This window comes from Alosa sapidissima, chromosome 10 (assembly GCF_018492685.1).
Source record: "Alosa sapidissima isolate fAloSap1 chromosome 10, fAloSap1.pri, whole genome shotgun sequence".
Taxonomy (NCBI): Eukaryota; Metazoa; Chordata; class Actinopteri; order Clupeiformes; family Clupeidae; genus Alosa; species Alosa sapidissima.
The window spans coordinates 35934257-35952146 of NC_055966.1; the positions used below are offsets into that span (position 1 = coordinate 35934257).

Below are 17890 nucleotides of genomic sequence, written 5' to 3' on the forward strand. Positions count from 1 at the left end.
AAGCGGTCACTGGTGCTAAAGGGGGCATGGGACTATGTTAAGAACTAAGGGTATATGAAGAACTAAGGGTATATGAAAGGGGAATCACCTCTTTTTTATTATTGCTGTTTTGTTTCTGTGATGCCTTATGGTTTCATTTGAATTCCATTCAAATAAAAGTAATGTTTTGCCTGACCACGGTCAAAGAATGGTATACATTTGAGAAATTCTGCCAAGGTGTGTAAATTTATGAGCACAACTATACTCTTCATTAGTCTCATTACTGGCTGCATAACGTACCTTCAGGATTTGATTAAATTGTTTTTTCGTGTCAGTCTAATAAGCCACCTGAAAACCTCCCTATGTTATGAATAATTTTAAGATACAATCTCTAGGCCTAGTGTAGATTTTAGATATTATCTGCAAACTTATTACCAGGTGAGTAACACACTAGTGAAACACCTGATTAAGTTAAATGAAGCTGAAAAATGCCAAAAAAACAACCCATGCTACAATATAACGAAAGACATAACTTTATTTAACTTTAGAGAGGCAGGGTTGGAGATGGGATGTTCCAGTGAATCTTGTTTAGTCTCATACACGATCCCCCCGGCTCACAGGGAGCGAGAACTCATTTCATCTTTCCGTCTTCTTTTCTCTGCATTTGGCCGCATCTCCACCATGCCTCGCCTTAGCTAAGAGGGATGCTCTCATCCAGGATCCAGGGCCAAGACACTGAACCGCTCATCGTCCAATCCAGTCTCTCCTCCTCCAACCAGAATTGTTGGGGAGAGGCTAGTGCTGCTTTCTCCTAAATGAGCATCCTATAATGAAGGAAAACAGTAATGTATGTTTTACTACTAGAAAGTAATGTAATTAATGCCAGTGCAGAAGAGACACAACATGCTCTGTAGTTTAAAGGAGGAAAAAAATATTACATTAATATGACCAGGAGAAATGCCCAATAGGTCATGAGAATCCATTTGACTTCTGGCATGACAGAAATGAATCTACATAGCAACCCTTTTAACTGATTTTATAGTAATGTATTTATAAAGGACACTTCCACGCAGACATTATAGGAGCCCACAGCTTTTTAAATATGAACCCAGTGACGTTCCCCAGCTTATAGAACGGCCAGGTTCTCTAGTTCACACTCAAAATAGTCAACAAGACTACACTGTGGTTCCCCAAATACATTTGGCAGAAAAATAGATTCTAACTGCGGACGATAACAACAACACCGAGCCAGACCACAAGGGAGCCGGGGGAGGGGCAAGGAGCAGAGATCCAAGCTGTATCCTCTGCATAACAACTCCTGATCACTGACTGTGTGTGTACGTACGTACGTGTGTGCGTGTACGTGCATACGAGCGTGCGTGTGTAATGTTGAGATCTTACCCTCCGTTAGACGTGCTTTTCCCCCAGTGGGCTGGCAGAGTACTGTGGAGCACCCCACACACAACACTACTGTCTGCGCATGGCTGAACACTGTAGTGATCTTATAGCATCCTGGGAGAGAGAGAGGGGGGGGGGGGGATTAGAAGGAGAGGACACACAGAGCTTTTAAACCCACTTCAGAGGGAACCCAAAGCATTACTCATGGCTTTGCTCTTAGCAAACTAGAGAGATATGGAGTCTGGGAAATGTTGCATTAAAATTCATCAAAGGAAGAGAGACCACCTTCATCTACCCTAGCAACAGCCTAGCAACCACCAGTCCTTACACGACCTCCCAGTTGGTCGCTTATGAAAAGCAAAACAGCAGCAGATGTCTTCATGGCTCTGTTCACATTCTCATAAATGAGTTTCTAAAGTACGCATTACATAAATAACAAACAGAAAACTGATATTTACTCCATCCCAAACCGTGTCTGGTGTCACAACTCATCAAAAACCAAACAAGTTCTTTAATCCCACCTGCAGCACCCTCAGAAGTTACAATAGAGACCAACCAATTCTGATTCAGCCTGGTTATTCCTTCCCCGAGGTGCTGCTGATGAGAATAAGTGAAGCTTTCCCTTTTGGAGTTATTCTTTGCTTCTGTTGCACTGATACCATGTCACTGCATCTCAAACCAGAAGGGTACATCCTACTAGCATAGAAAACATTCTGAATAATACCAGAGGATGGACAATGTGTGACTACACAACACACACTTTTGGTGATTGCTGGTATCTATTACAAGGCATCAATGTCCATCACTTGATATGAAAAAAAAAAAAAAAACATAATTTCATCTTCAATTATGTTTCTCTCTGACAGTATACACACATTCTCCAAAATCCCACCAGAGCACCAGGAATATAGCTGAAGACCATTCCAGCGGTCATTGTGTGGGCTGTGCTGGTTTATCTACGTCTGGTTAATCAACAAAGATATTAGTGTTCATGTGAATGCCAGAACACACACCTTAAATATTGACGAAACTACCCAGATCAGAATCAGATATATAACGTTATTTGATGGGCAGACTCTCTCAAAAGCACTCAGCAGATATCATGAACATCGTCAGATAGTGTCGTGAGATATTTTCTAACATTAGTGTTCAAAACTCAACAGTCCATCAGATATGCATCAAACATATTTCAACATATTTCGAAATTTTAATATACTTATTTGTGAAAATATATGACAAATCTGGCCGGCTAGCTGAGCTCGCACGGTATCCTGGGTAATTTCATCTCCCACTTCGTTTTAAGCCTGCATCGGTCCTGGCTATATTTTGAGGGTTGATTTTAAGGGGAAAATAGCACTTCCCCTTGCACCCTAAAGTAATGGGACACCCTAGCCCTACACGTGCACGTGCAAAAACGAGGGTTAGGGCAAAAATCTCGGGGTAGGGGAGGTATTGGGACGGGCCCTTAGACTTGCCTTTAGCACAGCCACTCGCCATTAGTACAAAATACCAGGGTAGCTGTACTATAAAAAATAAACTCTGATTTGTAAAGTCAGTCTTAATGGAGTTGCCCATATGAACAAAATCTGACTACATAATGTTGTAAACATTCATGACAACAAAAATCTGTGACAACATAATCAACCATTGTGAGAAGCCGATGATACCAGTCACTGTATGCATCATCTGCCTAATGCCTCAATGGATCAAGAGCAGATACTACCAAATGTGAGTACTTGAATTTCCCCTGGGGATCAATAAAGTATCTATCTATCTATCGTGGAGGTGGATATGCCACATCACGACATGGAGCCAGAGCAGCAGTGCAGCCTGCACTCAACTGCTATCAGATTGGTAGCGTGGCAGGGGGAACACAATGGCAAATGCATCCACAGACCCAACACAATACTGCATGCAATGCAGCATACAATGACATTCATGATGAGTACGGTCACTGGCATTTTGGTGATTGCCATGTTAAGCCCTTAATGCAGCTTGTCCTGTTAGCTCTCTGAATGTAATCCTGAGCAGCGCTGGCAGCGAGACCAACCAACACACCGCAAAATCAACAGTGCGCCACACCACCGCCACCACAACACCAAGCGGCTTTCTGCATATGACATCAGAAAACTTGGATGCTTAATCCAACAGTCTGCAACCTTCCCACCAAAATCCTAAGGACCACACCAACTTCCCCATTCTCTAGGATCCAGAGTCTAAAGCAAACAAAATACTTAATCAGTTCACAGCTTATTCTCCAAATGTACTACACAAGTCAATAGCAAACGACATCAATGTAGCTGTTGGATATTACACCCTATCTGATTACATGAGGAACATCTCATACCAACTTCAAACCAAATATTAGTCAATACGCCCCTATATTCAAACGCGTAAAGAATAGAAGGGCTTCAACTCACCTGGACATTTGACGTCCATGAAGTAGGAGTTAGGACTCTGCACGAGACGTTTCTTCTTGTGCCTCCTCTTCTCCTCCTCGGGAGTTGGGTGCAACAAGTCTTTAGCAAGCTGTAAGAGATAGTGACAGAGGAATAAATGTGGTGTGTATAGTTAATAGTATGCGTCAAAGCCAGTAGTGCAGCACCTAACAACAGAAGATACACCATTAACGGGCCCCATAGGCCAATAACAAGGTTCGAGCAGACACGAACAATGACCGATCACGTTAACGTGCAACACTTACAGTAACAAGAACACGCAAACTAATTTAATTAATCAACCAAGACAACTAGGTTAACAGTCTACGTCATATCCAATCTTTCTCGAGTCTGACTAGTGTCATTTAGGAAAGTAACGTTGGTGACGGAAATAACTTGCTAACGTTAGCTCTAGCATGGCTTTAGACCATTTGATCCACCCTGCAGACGTATTGTCCCCGATCATTAGCCGGGAAATAGCCTACACGCTCAAGTTGAGACCAGGAAAGATCCAGAGGAAGCAATCAATATAAATTCTCTGTATACTACTAAATGTTCATTCTCATGCTTTCTATTTACCTGCGCGCCGCCATCTTGTCAAAACAGGTCAGTACTCATAACACCACGCGCTCGGAGACATTCTTTCGATTTAGAACTGTCTATATTGCAAAGGTAAACATTACAAACACACAAACTTGTCCGCAAAATTCTGACACACCAGTCTATATACGCGATCTGTGGAATACTACCTTCGTTGACAATTAAATTCATTTAATACTTCCAGGGGCGTACTTACAGGCATGTTGGCGAGTTTGGAGCCGTAGCCGAAAAGGAAGGCAAACCGGAAACAGATAGCAAATATGAACGGGTTGACTCGCAGGGGCAGGAAGTGATTTAGAAGGCATGTTTACGTCGAGTGAATCAAAACTGGAGAAGCTGGGATCCATGTTTGTGAGGTCCACGGTGTGAGAGTTTTTATCTAATTTTAGGCAAACAATGCGTGTTTACAGCATCGCATAGATGTCTTCATAAGCAGACGATATTAACATGCACCTAGTCTACGGCTATAGGCTTAGATTTCATAACATAGGATACGGCCATAAATGTTCACACATAACTATTTTTTTTTTTAAGATAATCACAAGATGACAGGAAAATGGCAAAGGTCAACCTCATGATCATTCGTTATTCCATTCATCTATTCTCTCTTTTGCCCACGTTGTGTCAAAGCTAGATGCTTTCGAACGCACATCGTTAAAATTGCAACATTGTAAAACAACTTTGCCAACGTGAGTACGCGCCCTCTAGTGACAGATATTTTGGTCGATTTCTCTCTCCCTCTCTTCCACTCCCATGCAGGCAGAGCGTATCCAAAGCTCCAACGTCGCCCGTTCTACGTAGCCCTCACCCCAGGAACTTGGGACAAGAAAAGTTTTTTTGCTAAACAGGTCGTGCATGGATAAGCGTTTAAAGGCCTACAAGAGAGAACATTTCTTATTTCCTTATACTTGTCATCGTCATTCATTTAAATTCTGAAATGCGGACTTGAGGCACCCAGAGCCTGGATTGCGTTGAGTTTTGGGCTACTTTCCGGCTGGTTATTTTCTCATACTTGGATAAGTTTGGAGAACAACGGGTTTACCGATGTAAAAAGGGATATCTGCAACAGGACAGCAAGAGATATAAGCACGGGGAGAAACTTTCTTGACGACCAGAGCAGTTGTCACTTGTCATTTCAGTGAGGAGCAATTTAATCTGGACTTTGCTCATCATACATTTGCTGTCTTCGAACATCGTTGAAGTTATGGCGAAGAAATACGACTTCCTCTTTAAATTATTACTCATAGGAGATAGTGGAGTTGGGAAAACCTGCCTCATCATCCGATTTGCGGAGGACAATTTTAATTCAACCTACATATCAACAATCGGTAGGCTTATTGAATTGGGTTTTGTTTTAAAAGGGTGAGGGCTTTTTTACTTTAGCCTACAGTTTTATTGGTGCCAGGTAAACGTCAGGTTAAACCAGAAGCTTAACAGCTTTTTCTGATTGTGTCTTCTCTTGTTCATGTCAGCACTAGCTGGTCTTCACGTCACTTCATTCCAACCCCTGCTTTATTTATACACAGATCTCTGTCTGACCTACAATTCATCCTCTTTTTTGTTATGGTTCTGTTTGTCTCTTCTCCTCCTCCATCCCTCATTCCCCCTTCCACTCCCTCAATGCGTTCCAGCTTATTCACCCCCGCCCTCATATATCACCACTAAAGATCTTTCTCATCTCCCCCTCTGCCCCCCCCCTTCCTCTGAGCTTCAAATCATGTTAGAACACACTGGCATTCAGTGCATTCACCCAGGTCTTCAAAAAGACCCCCCCCCCCCCCTTCCCTCTGCTATCCTCCTCCCCCTCTCTTTCCCTTTCTCTGCTTGCCCTCCCTGAAAAGTCACACACAAACGACGGAGGATGTCAACGTCGCCACAGCCAAACTGCTGAGGGCTTTGTCACAATATTGTGCCTTGGGTTTCCTTGCTCTGCAGAGCAGACCAGGACATTATAATTGGCATGACCTAAATCTGAGCCATTTGAGGAGTTAACCCTCTGTCCTTCCTTCCTGTAGGCTTGCTCTCTCTCTCTCTCTCTCTCTCTTCCTGTGTGCATTCCATTGCATTTGTTTTCTCTCTGTTTTTAATCATGAATTACACTTTCTCGTTTCTAGTGCCCCTCAATCTTCTCTTGTCCCCTGTACCCATTCAGGCATTGACTTTAAAGTAAAGACCATAGATGTGGATGGGAAAAAGGTGAAACTGCAAGTCTGGTAAGATGATGCCTCTCCTTCAGCCTTGCTTCAGTGCCTTGCCATTGCAATGCCCACAGGGTATCACTCAGAACTCATTTGTTATTTATTGTTATTTGTTATTGTTATTTTTTATATGTTTTTGTCATGTCTTGGTATCACGGGTACACTGGCGACTACGCCGCTCCGTCCGGCATCTTTTGTCTTATTGACTTTTGGCTTGTGTCAGTGTCTTGTATGTGGAGCGCTTTGAGTTGCACTCTGTGCATGTTAAATGCGCTATACTACATAAAACTGACTTGACTTGACTTGACTGATAACACTTGTATAAATGACTGCAGAAATGATATGAAGAATTTCACATTTTGCCTTTTGTCTACTTTAATATAACCACATAGTGCTCTTCTGTATTTATTTCTGACATGTAGGTCTAGTGTCCCATACAAGGAGTAAGCCCAGTCCTAGTTTAAAAGCAAACAAAATCCCCATTGAAAAAAAAACTTTTAATCTAAGAATAAAATGCTTCAGGATAATCAGACATCATCCAACGGAAATCCTAGCATTCCACTTTGGTTGTATAGAGGCAGATGCTATAGAAATCTAAATGAGAACACCGTTGAGGGTTGATTTTATGTAACACATGATATAACAGATGTACATATGATCCCATATGTCCCATAGGGGTAAGTTGCATGCCATTATATATCAGTGTATCAGCAGGACTGTACTGTACAGTACAGTACACACTCAGATTTTCTATCTTTAATGTGACATCAATACTGTTAGACATTGGACTTACTTGGAATTAGCAGTGTCTGGGAAATAGTCTTAGTCATGATCGTGTGTGTGTGTGTGTGTGTGTGTGTGTGTGTGTGTGTGTGTGTGTGTGTGTGTGTGTGTGTGTGTGTGTGTGTGTGCGTGTGTGTGTGCGTGTGTGTGTGTGTGTGTGTGTGTGTGTGTGTGTGTGTGTGTGTGTGTGTGTGTGTGTGTGTGCGTGCGTGTGTGTGTGTGTGTGAGTGAGAAAATAAGTGAATAATGCCAGAGAATGTCACTTGGCCAGAGTTGACTCTCCAGTCATGTCTTGAGAATTCAAACGTCAGCACACACCAACATCACCTGAATCCATAGGTTAGGCAATCTTCCATTTAACCACAAATCCAATGGCACATTGCTAACTGAATATCAACACTTCTGTTCATTGGGGAAAAGACTTGTTCATTGGGTGTCTCAAAGTGAATGACTTGCTCGTCTGTGGTTCAGATGCGTCCGTATGCCGCCCTTGAGGGGCTTTCTGACTGTGTGATGGCACTTTGCTTTCAGGGACACAGCAGGACAAGAGAGGTTTAAAACCATAACCACAGCCTACTACAGAGGAGCAATGGTGAGTGTTTAGACACACACACACACACACACACACACACACACAGACTGCTTTGGAAGAACACACACACACACACACACACACACACACAGACTGCTTTGGAAGAACACACACAGACCGCTTTGGAAGAACACACACACACACACACACACACGCGCACACACACATACCGCTTTGGAAGAACACACACACACACACTCACACACACACACATAGGGGGTCTCCTTTGGAAGAACATTTCCTGTTCACTGTGGTGACAAAACCATGACTCAATGCCCACATAAACACTTGCAGATACTTGTACACAGACAGACAGATAGACACACACACACACACACACACACACTCAGGATCTAATGTCTAATCTTCTTCCCTTTCCAGGGCATCATCTTGGTGTATGACATCACTGACGAGAAATCCTATGAGAACATTCAGAACTGGATGAAGAGCATCAAAGAGGTAGGTGGGACTGCAACATACACCCTCACTGATTTAGTGGACGTCATGTTTTGTTATGGTTTGGAAATATTTATGAGTTAATTGGTAACATTTTGTAAAAAACATACAGTAATTTCCTGTGTATTAGTTGCATTGTGTATAAGCTGCAGGCCAGTGTTTTATGCAAGTTAAAAGAAATAAATTAGTACCATATTAACTGCACTGCACAACTACACAGAAATTTTGCAAAATCAATGTATAAACGCTTGGGCTAATAGTTGGGAAATTACAGTATGCATGTACGATTCCTGTCAAGAGCACTCTGCCTTTCATTCTCCCTCTTGTGTATGCACGTCTGTTATTTTATTTGCCAGACAATCCTTGGGGAAAGTCCTGGGTCAGGAAAGTCCTTGTTAATATTTAACTCAGCCAATAATCCCAAATGCATAACTGATCCCAAATCTGTATTTCTGTGGCGCTCTTTCACTGACCGTGTCTGACTTTCATGTCGGCCCGATTAGTGCGGACGGAGTTTAAGTGTCATGTTGTGCATGAAGAGAAGTTGACTCAGGACTGTGGTCTAGTAGGACAGACCCTGGGTCACACACAGAGGAGCTCTCTGTATGCAGTGGAGGATCAGGAGGAACTAAAGCCTCATCCCCATGCACTGCTGTCTTTTTTTTACCCAGAATGCATCATCAGGGGTGAGCCGCATGCTGCTGGGCAACAAGTGTGACATTGAGGCGAAGCGGAAAGTGTCCAAGGAAGTGGGCGAAAAAGTTAGTACACACAATTACACGTCCTGTTCAGTTGCTCGCTTGTGGTTACGGCCTGGTGAGGGTGAATGTTTGTGGAAATGTCAATGTCACTGTAGCTAGTTGACCAGTTTTTAATATGTCAAATGAGCTATGTTAGTGTGACCTCATTCACACACACGATAGAAACGTACCCTATACCATGTGAATAGTGGAAAAAACCATGTCTCACTCCACTTGGACTTTCTGTGCAGCTGGCAAAGGATCATGGGATTCGGTTCTTTGAGACAAGTGCCAAGTCCAGCATTAATGTGGAAGAGGTAAGAAAAAACATCTCTAGTTCTCTCTCTCTCTCTCTCTCTCTCCCTCTGTCTCTCTCTCTCTCTCTCTCTCTCTCTCTCTCTCTCTCTCTCTCTCTCTCTACGTCCACAGTTGGTGTCCTGGGTCATACTCACAATTTGTTTTTTAAAAAAGCAGACAGAAATCTTATCAACGCCAATATTAGTTTCCTGTTTTGAAATGTAGAAATTAAATGTATGATTGAATTAATCTCTCTTTGTCTCTCTCTCTCCCTCCCTCTCTCTCATCCCCTCAATCCCTCAATGTCCTTCACCACCTTTCCAGTCCTTTCTTTCACTGGCTCGCGACATTTTGCTGAAGTCAAGCAAGAAACCGGTCAGTAAGCACCTAAGGGACTCACCCAGTTCAGCAATTCTGTTCATTTTTGTCTGGTTTCTGTGTGTTTTGCACTCTGTTTCTTTTCCCTTTTTTTATATTTCTAGGTGTTCATGTTATGTACAATGACTTTGTTGTCCTTCGGTGCACCTACCATGCAATTCCTTTTCTTCCCTCCTCTACCTCCTTCTTTTTCTTCTACCATTATCTCCTTGGACTACACTTTGACTATACTTAAACTTCTGCAGTGCACACTCAACCTCTAGTTGAGTGTTACGTATCTCCTTGGACTACACTTTGACTATACTTAAACTTCTGCAGTGCACACTCAACCTCTAGTTGAGTGTTACGTATCTCCTTGGACTACACTTTGACTATACTTAAACTTCTGCAGTGCACTCTCAACCTCTAGTTGAGTGTTGCGTATCTCCTTGGACTACACTTTGACTATACTTAAACTTCTGCAGTGCACTCTCAACCTCTAGTTGAGTGTTACGTATCTCCTTGGACTACACTTTGACTATACTTAAACTTCTGCAGTGCACACTCAACCTCTAGTAGTTGAATGTTATTCTTCATTTTTGTTTATCTTTGGATAAATGGATAAAAGTGTCTGCTAAATGAATAAATGGAAATGTAGTCCTTGTGATCCAAAAATAGATGCAAAGTACCTCACCTGACTTGTAATTCACTCATTCACTCTTAGGGGAGTGTAGATGTCATCATACTTGCCTCTGAAAGTTTACTTGTTTATCCCATGTAAAATGTCTTGTACATTTACAAGATTCTTTTTTTCTTTTTTACTTACATTGGAACATTATAAATGGGCAAATAGTACTGAGTAAAGAGTTCAGATGCCAATACAGTGAAGTCCACCTTCACAAATCAAACTGCAGCTTGCCTGTTTTCATTAAATAAACATAAATCAAATAGTACAACTCAACAACAGTGTCACTGATCATAAATAAAAGAATAGATATAAATATATTTCTATATATATTTTTCAGTGCTTTGAAATGCCTTCACGTGAATGTAGACTTATAGTGTATTGTTATTCTGTTCATTCCAGGGGCCGACAGGAAGGGAGGTGAAGCTGACAACTCCAGAAGCCAAAACCAAGTCCTCCTCCAAGTGCCTCCTCATTTAAACGACAGAGGAGAGAGAGGGAGGAAGGGGGTGAAAGACAGAAAAGTTGAAGAATGGAAAAAGAGGATGAGAGAAATGAGGGGAAACAGAATGTGCAGAGAAAGTAAGAGAGTGCTACTGGCCTGGCAAAGTTTTTAATTGGTTGCTGGTCTTGTTCTACAGCAGATAGCATTGTCTAGAGGTTACTGTTAATATTTTTTATGATGAATGCTGTATAACATTCCAAGTCCAGTCCTTTGAGAAAAACAATGCTTGCAGTAGGAATCAGGAAGAGTATTGGTTTATATGTGGAAGGCTGAAATACGTACAGGCTGCAGTGTAAATCCGATGAGCCATGTTAATAGTTCTAATTAGTGAACGAGGGAAAGAAAAAAAAGACATTCCTGCAGACAAACGTATACGTATGTCATCTAATTCCTCATGTTTTCACTGCATTCGTTCTGCTGGAAGCTGTCCACAGGGGTTGCCAGGGGCTCGGTCAATGCTAACAGTTGTTGACCAAAATTACATTGAAACTAATTAGATCAGTCCCAAGGATACTATAGTAAAACAGATCCTGCAGTTGGCTGTCTGAGCTAGCCGATCAGGGGGTATGTTTAACAGTGTTAGCAGGGAAATCACACACTCAGACTGAGACGGAGGAGCCATATTGCTAGCTCTGTGAATAAGATAATCACTCAACTTTCAAAAACAAACAAAAAAGGTTGTCCGTGCAACTTTTGATTCGGTACAATCAATACCCTATGAAGCTCAGTAAACAGTACTGGGAATACTGGGAATAGCCATTTCTCAAGAGAACGTTCCACATTACATCTTGCAGCTAAAACAGACCTTTCAGGAAATAGACTGTCAGCGAGCGGTTATGTTGGGACTTATGGAAGTTAGGTAGGGACTTATGGAAGTGCCTTCATGATTCAGCATGTGGTGCAGTGAGGTTTAGATGGACATTTTTGCATACGTGTACTTTTTTTATTTGTAAAAAGTTTAGATCCAATGGCTGTATTGCAGTAGAGATTTGAACACTAGGTTCACACTACAGTGTAGAGGAGTTGGTCTGTGAGTGAAGAGCATCTTGCTCTTGAACATGGGGATTACCATAACAATGGACACCCGGTTAATGATGCACACACACACACACACACACAGAGACACACACACACACACACACACACACACACACACACACACACACACACACACACACACACAGTCCCCCAGAAACAAGTTCACTTTCCCTTTCTTTTAGAGGTTTGTGTGTTTGTGTGTGTTTGTGTGTGTTTGTGTGTGTGTGTGTGTGTGTGTGTGTGTGTGCGCGTGTGTGTGCGTGTGTGGGTGATGCGCACATGCACATGTGTGTAAGTTTGTAAAGGCGTATGGTTGGACTGGTTGCCTGTTATGAGGTAACTCTGCACAAGCATAGACTTGTCATCTGTCTCCAGATCAGGTGTTCCAGAGAGATCTACAAAGAGCGATCTTTTCACCTGTCTGAATGACTGCCTGTTTACTGTCTCTCACCTGCTGTGATGGCACCTCCTTTGTTGGTACTGCACACTTACTGCTAGAGATATTGTGGTTCCTCCGCAAAGATGATACAAAGTGTTGTGTGTGTGTGTTTGTTTGTTTGTTTTTATGAACAAATGGCACCTTTGTACAAATAACACAGAGATCAGAGAATTTTTTTTAAAATGATAACTGGTTTGTTTTATTCTGTTTACAAACTTGTCATGGGAAAATATGTTGATGAACAAATGAAAGGGGGATGGAACGAGAGAATAAAAATGATGCAAGAAAGGGAAAAGTGTAAATGTTGAAAAGGAAGAGATTTGGACTTGGGTTTTAGCTGTACAACAGACTTTATTGATACCAGCACTGCTATTTTCTGCTTGTTTTTTACACACTGTATCGTCCTGTGTGTGTACGTGTGTTTGTGAGTGTGAAACAGTTTCCCCTTGACTCTTATTGAACTTATGAATCTTTCTCAGGTGGTCAATGAAACATCCTGACTGTCTTTTATGCCGCTTTGAATAAAAAAACAGTGTTATGATAAGTGTTGAATATTCTATTGTGTGTTTGTTTAACATGTCTAGCCCAGAGCCATATAGAGGTATTACCTTTTTAGGCTCTGGTCTAGCCCAGTGGTTCTCAAATTGGGGGCCGGGGGCCGTGAGGGGGTGCCAGGGGGGCCTCAGCAAGTTGGATGGAAAAATAAAAGTAACAAATAAATACATTTGAAAATGTTTTAAATATACCTATTACTATGAGGGTTGTTCTACAATACCATTATAATAATGTGATGCATATCTGAACATTACAAGGATACAAGGAAGTTTATTGTCACATGCATATAGTTACTGGAAGTAAGAAATGCAGTGAAATTATGTCTGGTGTCAGCCTATTTGGGCATTAATGGGGGGGGGGTAAAGAGTGCAGTAGAAGAGGGGTTTAGTAGATTAAGTGGCAAGGGCTGCATAAAAAAGGTGGGGGAGGATTGGGATTGGGTGGGGGGCACCAACAAGGAGCACCCAAGAGCAACAGGGGCAAGGAAAAACTCCCTTACCAAGGAAGAAACCTTGGGCAGATCCACGGCTCAAGGGGCTAACCCAACTGCCAGGGGTCTTGGTGTGTGTGTTGGGGGGATGACAGGGGAGATGGGATAGTGTGCTGTGTATGTGGGGAGAGGGCAGTGTGCAATATGTGTGTTGGGGAAGCTTCCTCATGAGACAATGTGCTGTGTATTGGGGGGGGGGGGGGGGGGGGGCAGTGTGCTGTAAGTATGTTGGGGATGTGTGTTGGAGAAGCTTCCTGATGAAATAATGTGCTGTGTATGTAGGGGGGGGGGGGGCAGGGACTTACTATTGCAAGCAGAGTACTGGATGTATGATGTATGTGAGTGATGACAGTGAAGATGTGTGTGTGGGCGGGAGGGGAGTGGAGCAGTGACTGTGTGTGTGTGTGTGTGTGTGTGGGCAGTGTGCTGTAAGTATGTTGGGGATGTGTGTTGGAGAAGCTTCCTGATGAAATAATGTGCTGTGTATGTGGGGGGGGGGGGGGGGGGGCAGGGACTTACTATTGCAAGCAGAGTACTGTATGTATGATGTATGTGAGTGATGACAGTGAAGATGTGTGTGTGGGCGGGAGGGGAGTGGAGCAGTGACTGTGTGTGTGTGTGTGTAGTGTGTGTGTGTGGGTAGGTGGGGGCAGTGTGCTGTAAGTATGTAGAGGATGTGTGTTGGAGAAGATCCTGAAGACAATGTGCTGTGTATGTAGGGGGGGGGGGCAGTGTGCAGCAAGTATGTAGAGGAGGCTTACTGTAGCAAGCAGTGTGTTGTATGTATGTGAAGTGATGACAGTGATGATGTAAGTGTGTGTGTTGGGGGTGGGGGTTGGGGGGGGGGGCAGAAAGGCTAGGCAATCAAGGACATGGGTAGATGGAGGAGAAATCAAAAATAATAAATAAAAAGTTCTATGGAGATGTGCAAAAGTTGGAGAAAGTCAGATATGTGTGTGTGTGTGTGTGTGTGTGTGTTTTGACGTGTGATGAAATAAGAAAATAAATAAAAGGTCTGTAGCATAGGGAGAGGGATGTAAAAGTGCTAAAAGTCTTGTAGGTGTGTGTGTGTGTGTGTGTGGGGGGGGGGGGGGGGGGTCATGAGTGCTGAGTAGTGAATGAGTGCAAAGTCAGTATAGTGTGAGTTCAGAGTTGGGAAATGTTTGAGAGTGCTGAGGAGTGAATGTGTGCAAAGTCAGTATAGTGTGAGTTCAGAGTTCGGATGGCCTGGGGATAAAAACTTCTCCTGAGTCTCTCAGTTCTGGCTTTGTGACTACATAGGCGTCTTCTTGATTTCAGCGGTAGGAATAATCCATTGTTAGGATGAGAAGAGTCCTTCAGAATCTTTTGGGCTCTTAGGAGTACTCTTCTGGAATAGATATCTTGTAGAGCAGGGAGTTGAGTTCTTATAGTACGTTCAGCTGAGCGCACTACTCTCTGCAGAGTACTACAATCTCTAACTGTGGAGTTCCCATACCAGGTGATGATGCTACCAGTTAGAACACTCTCAACCGCTGAAGTGTAGAAGGCCTTCATGATGGATGTAGAAACTTTGAATTTCCTTAGCTGACGAAGGAAGTAGAGTCGTTGTCTGGACTTTTTCAGAACATATTGAGTGTTAACAGTCCATGTTAAGTCTTCAGTAATGTGGACACCAAGGTATTTAAAACTTGTGACTCTCTCTACAGGTTGCCCGCTGATCATTAGTGGGGTGTAACTGTAGTTCTGCTGCTGCCTTCTGTAATCCACTACCATTTCCTTGGTTTTATTGATATTCAGTGTCAAGCTGTTAGATTGACACCACTGTGCCACCTCATCAACCTGATCCAAGTACAGCTGTTCATTATATTTCCCATGATAATGACTTATAGACCCTTTCAACAATAAAAACAAAAACAATGCAACGTTCTATTTGGTTCCCAATCTACTTCCTCTGCATTAAGATAACATATGGAATGTTAAAACGGAAGCCTTGTGGGGCTAATATGATGCTGATGATAGAACTCTCTTGAAAGGGTCTATAAAATAATAGTAGAGTGATAGCTTTCTTATAGCAGAAAGCCCCAAATACAATTTTTACACACTGTATGCTCCATCGCGAAGTGCTTGTGGCTAAAATAATTATTAGGATTAGCTCAATGTATTTTTACATTTGCCGTAGTATTGTCGATGGGTTTAATAACACATCAAGGGGGTCCTTGGCCAGAACCTAGTGGTATTTGGGGGGCCTTGTCGTGGAAAAGTTTGGGAACCCCTGGTCTAGCCTACTAACTGATTTTGGGCAATGGTGGTTCTAATCAAAGATTCTAGAACAGCTCTAGAATCTTTGGTTCTAATAACCTACATTGTTAGTGTAAATGGATAAAATAGCCTATTTGTTGTCTTTAGATTCAGGCTACAGTAAATGGTGTGTAGCGTACAGTTTAGAAAAAGTTGTCGGCATAAGATAGTATAATCCAATAAGCACATTTAAAAAATTATTTGAGCATTTATGAGGCATTCTCTGGGTCTCCAGAGATAGACTAATGTCTATGCATGAGGAGATTAATTGATTGAGCTTGGATTGTCCGGACTCAGCGTTATTACAGTAAAACGAGATCTGATTGGATCACCACGGGCCACTGAGCTCGTTGCTAGGTTACAGGCCCTCCTGTGCAACATCAGCACCGCGCGCCTGCCCAAAGACTGCGGCAGAAAGGGACCCGTGTGTGGGCTCTCGCGATTTATGTTTGTTGACCAGCATGCAAGCTGCACGACTGAATGTATATCCTCACATGCGAAGAATAGGATAGACCCAGCCTGCTGTCACTGAGCCACTCAACTGAATTGTATGGCTAGTGAATGCTAAAGCTCGCGCGTGTGTTTTCATGTTGCTGTCTGTGTGGGTTAATGCGAGTGAGAGTGTGTAGATGATGAGCCAGTTGACTGATACAGGGAGCAGGACGTGATGCTCGGAGTCTGGCGATGATGACGTAGCCAGCGACGCAGTGCGAGGCATATGTCGGGGATCTTTACGGACAGGACGGGGGGTCCGCGTGACTGCGGGGAGGAGAGAGGGGACAGCAGCACGGAGCATCGCGAAACGCCCCCGACGAAATGGGAGATGTCATATTTATGAATCATGCTTTCAAACAAGAGCACCCCTTCACTGGACTTGTAGCTAACATTTGTCGTCATCGGTGTAGGGTGAATTCTCGTCAAAGCTGGTTGTTTTGGAGAGTGTAAGTGAATTAGCATCTCTCAATTTGACTGTCGTCTATGTTGTGATCATGTCCTCATCATTTAGCGCTTGTCAAACGGGACCTTGGTGATTCTACACCTTTCTCTTGGAGGACAGTGGAGCAGAGTGGAACGCTTTGCGCAGATTTCGGTCCTGTTCGAGAGGTAGCCTAGCCTATATGCCAAGTGTCAGCGAGATAACCACCGGGGAAAAACGGGAGTGCATGAAAGGCCCTTCCAGTACTGTCTGCAGATAGTGTAGGCAATTGCAAGGGCTCGGCCTGCAGAAGGCTCCCGTTACCGCAATGCCACTCAGCCTGAAAGCACGAGCGGAGAAGGGGTTGATGGAAGACGAAGGGCCGTGGCAGGATGTGGCGACCCACTATTCACTGACAGATGAAAACACAACATTAACAGCATAGCGCATGTTCGTTATGTTTTGGGTTTGAACTCATGTGGTAGAAGTCTGCGCTGAGAAGGTGGGGGAAAAGGTCTAAACTGTTGAACTCGTTGGCTACCGATGCGCGAGGTGACTGCGTTGTCTCTTGCTGCAGCGTGTGTAATACATCGGTTCACTCAAACAATATTCTTAAGCGATAGCCTACATTGATGGGGAATGACAACCTTTCGCCAGGCCCACTGTGTATTTCCATGGTTATCAGATCAGTGCTGGATTATCGCACTGGACTTTGCATAAACTTGCCTTGGAAACTCATGAGGTTACCCCCAAGCGGTGTGTCATCCCTCTTGTCCTCCGCATCTCCTTACCCAACACTTGCTCTCGAACATCCCCCGCGGTGCGCTCGGAAGACCTGACAGCCATGCCATCACCGTCGGAATCCAGCAGTGTAGTGTCCGTGTCGGGATCCCGGGCTCTGTCCGGAGGGCGACGTGGGAGCGCGCGCCTGCTGCTCTATCTGGGACTCTGTCACCTGGGTCTGGGGGCCATGGTCCTGGCGTTCAGCTTCACCAGCTTGGCGTTCACCTCCTCTCCGCGGGTTCGTCAGTCCTTACCCTTCTGGGCTGGCTTCTTTGTAAGTTATACTTTATTTCGCTATCTCTTTAATAGTACTACTTTAGCCTCTGTTTGTTTTCATGATCGTGGCATTGTGAACATGAAG

General features: G+C 43.4%; 3 protein-coding genes across 4 annotated transcripts in view; 2 read left to right on the forward strand and 1 right to left on the reverse strand.

Annotated features, from left to right (window-relative positions):
* Positions 1-496: 496 nt before the first annotated feature.
* Positions 497-4743, reverse strand: rps27.2 (ribosomal protein S27). Its single transcript, XM_042106791.1, has 4 exons — positions 4612-4743; positions 3798-3906; positions 1381-1491; positions 497-803 (listed from the first exon to the last, which is right to left on the reverse strand). The coding sequence occupies exons 1-4, from the start codon at positions 4615-4617 to the stop codon at positions 775-777; spliced, it is 255 nt and encodes an 84-aa protein (XP_041962725.1). The 5' UTR covers positions 4618-4743; the 3' UTR covers positions 497-774.
* rab13 (RAB13, member RAS oncogene family) lies at positions 4733-13049 on the forward strand. 2 transcript variants are annotated; one of them, XM_042106784.1, is made up of 8 exons: positions 4733-4780; positions 6530-6628; positions 7928-7988; positions 8370-8447; positions 9116-9205; positions 9436-9501; positions 9806-9856; positions 10926-13049. In XM_042106784.1, the coding sequence occupies exons 1-8, from the start codon at positions 4761-4763 to the stop codon at positions 11001-11003; spliced, it is 543 nt and encodes a 180-aa protein (XP_041962718.1). In that variant the 5' UTR covers positions 4733-4760; the 3' UTR covers positions 11004-13049. The 2 variants fall into 2 exon arrangements, with proteins under 2 accessions (XP_041962718.1, XP_041962717.1); XM_042106783.1 differs by lacking the exon at positions 4733-4780 and adding an exon at positions 5143-5743 and having other exon boundaries at positions 6568-6628.
* A 3160-nt stretch (positions 13050-16209) lies between these two features.
* fam189b (family with sequence similarity 189 member B) overlaps positions 16210-17890 on the forward strand; it is an 11690-nt gene continuing 10009 nt past the window's right edge. The window contains exon 1 of the mRNA XM_042106774.1: positions 16210-17803. Coding sequence (XP_041962708.1) covers positions 17591-17803 — 213 coding nt within the window. The 5' untranslated portion in view covers positions 16210-17590. The remainder of the gene's footprint in view (positions 17804-17890) is intronic.

Bases quoted from the DNA above. Each gene is read 5' to 3' on its own strand.
- rps27.2 (XM_042106791.1), bottom strand. The intron at 1,492-3,797 runs GTGAGTTGAAGC...TCTCTCTCCCAG, and splicing joins CATGGACGTCAAATGTCCAG to GATGCTATAAGATCACTACA. The intron at 804-1,380 runs GTAAGATCTCAA...CCTTCATTATAG, and splicing joins AAAAGCACGTCTAACGGAGG to GATGCTCATTTAGGAGAAAG.
- rab13 (XM_042106783.1), top strand. From the start codon at position 5,620: ATGGCGAAGAAATACGACTTCCTCTTTAAATTATTACTCATAGGAGAT. The intron at 5,744-6,567 runs GTAGGCTTATTG...GTACCCATTCAG, and splicing joins AACCTACATATCAACAATCG to GCATTGACTTTAAAGTAAAG. The intron at 8,448-9,115 runs GTAGGTGGGACT...TTTTTTACCCAG, and splicing joins GGATGAAGAGCATCAAAGAG to AATGCATCATCAGGGGTGAG.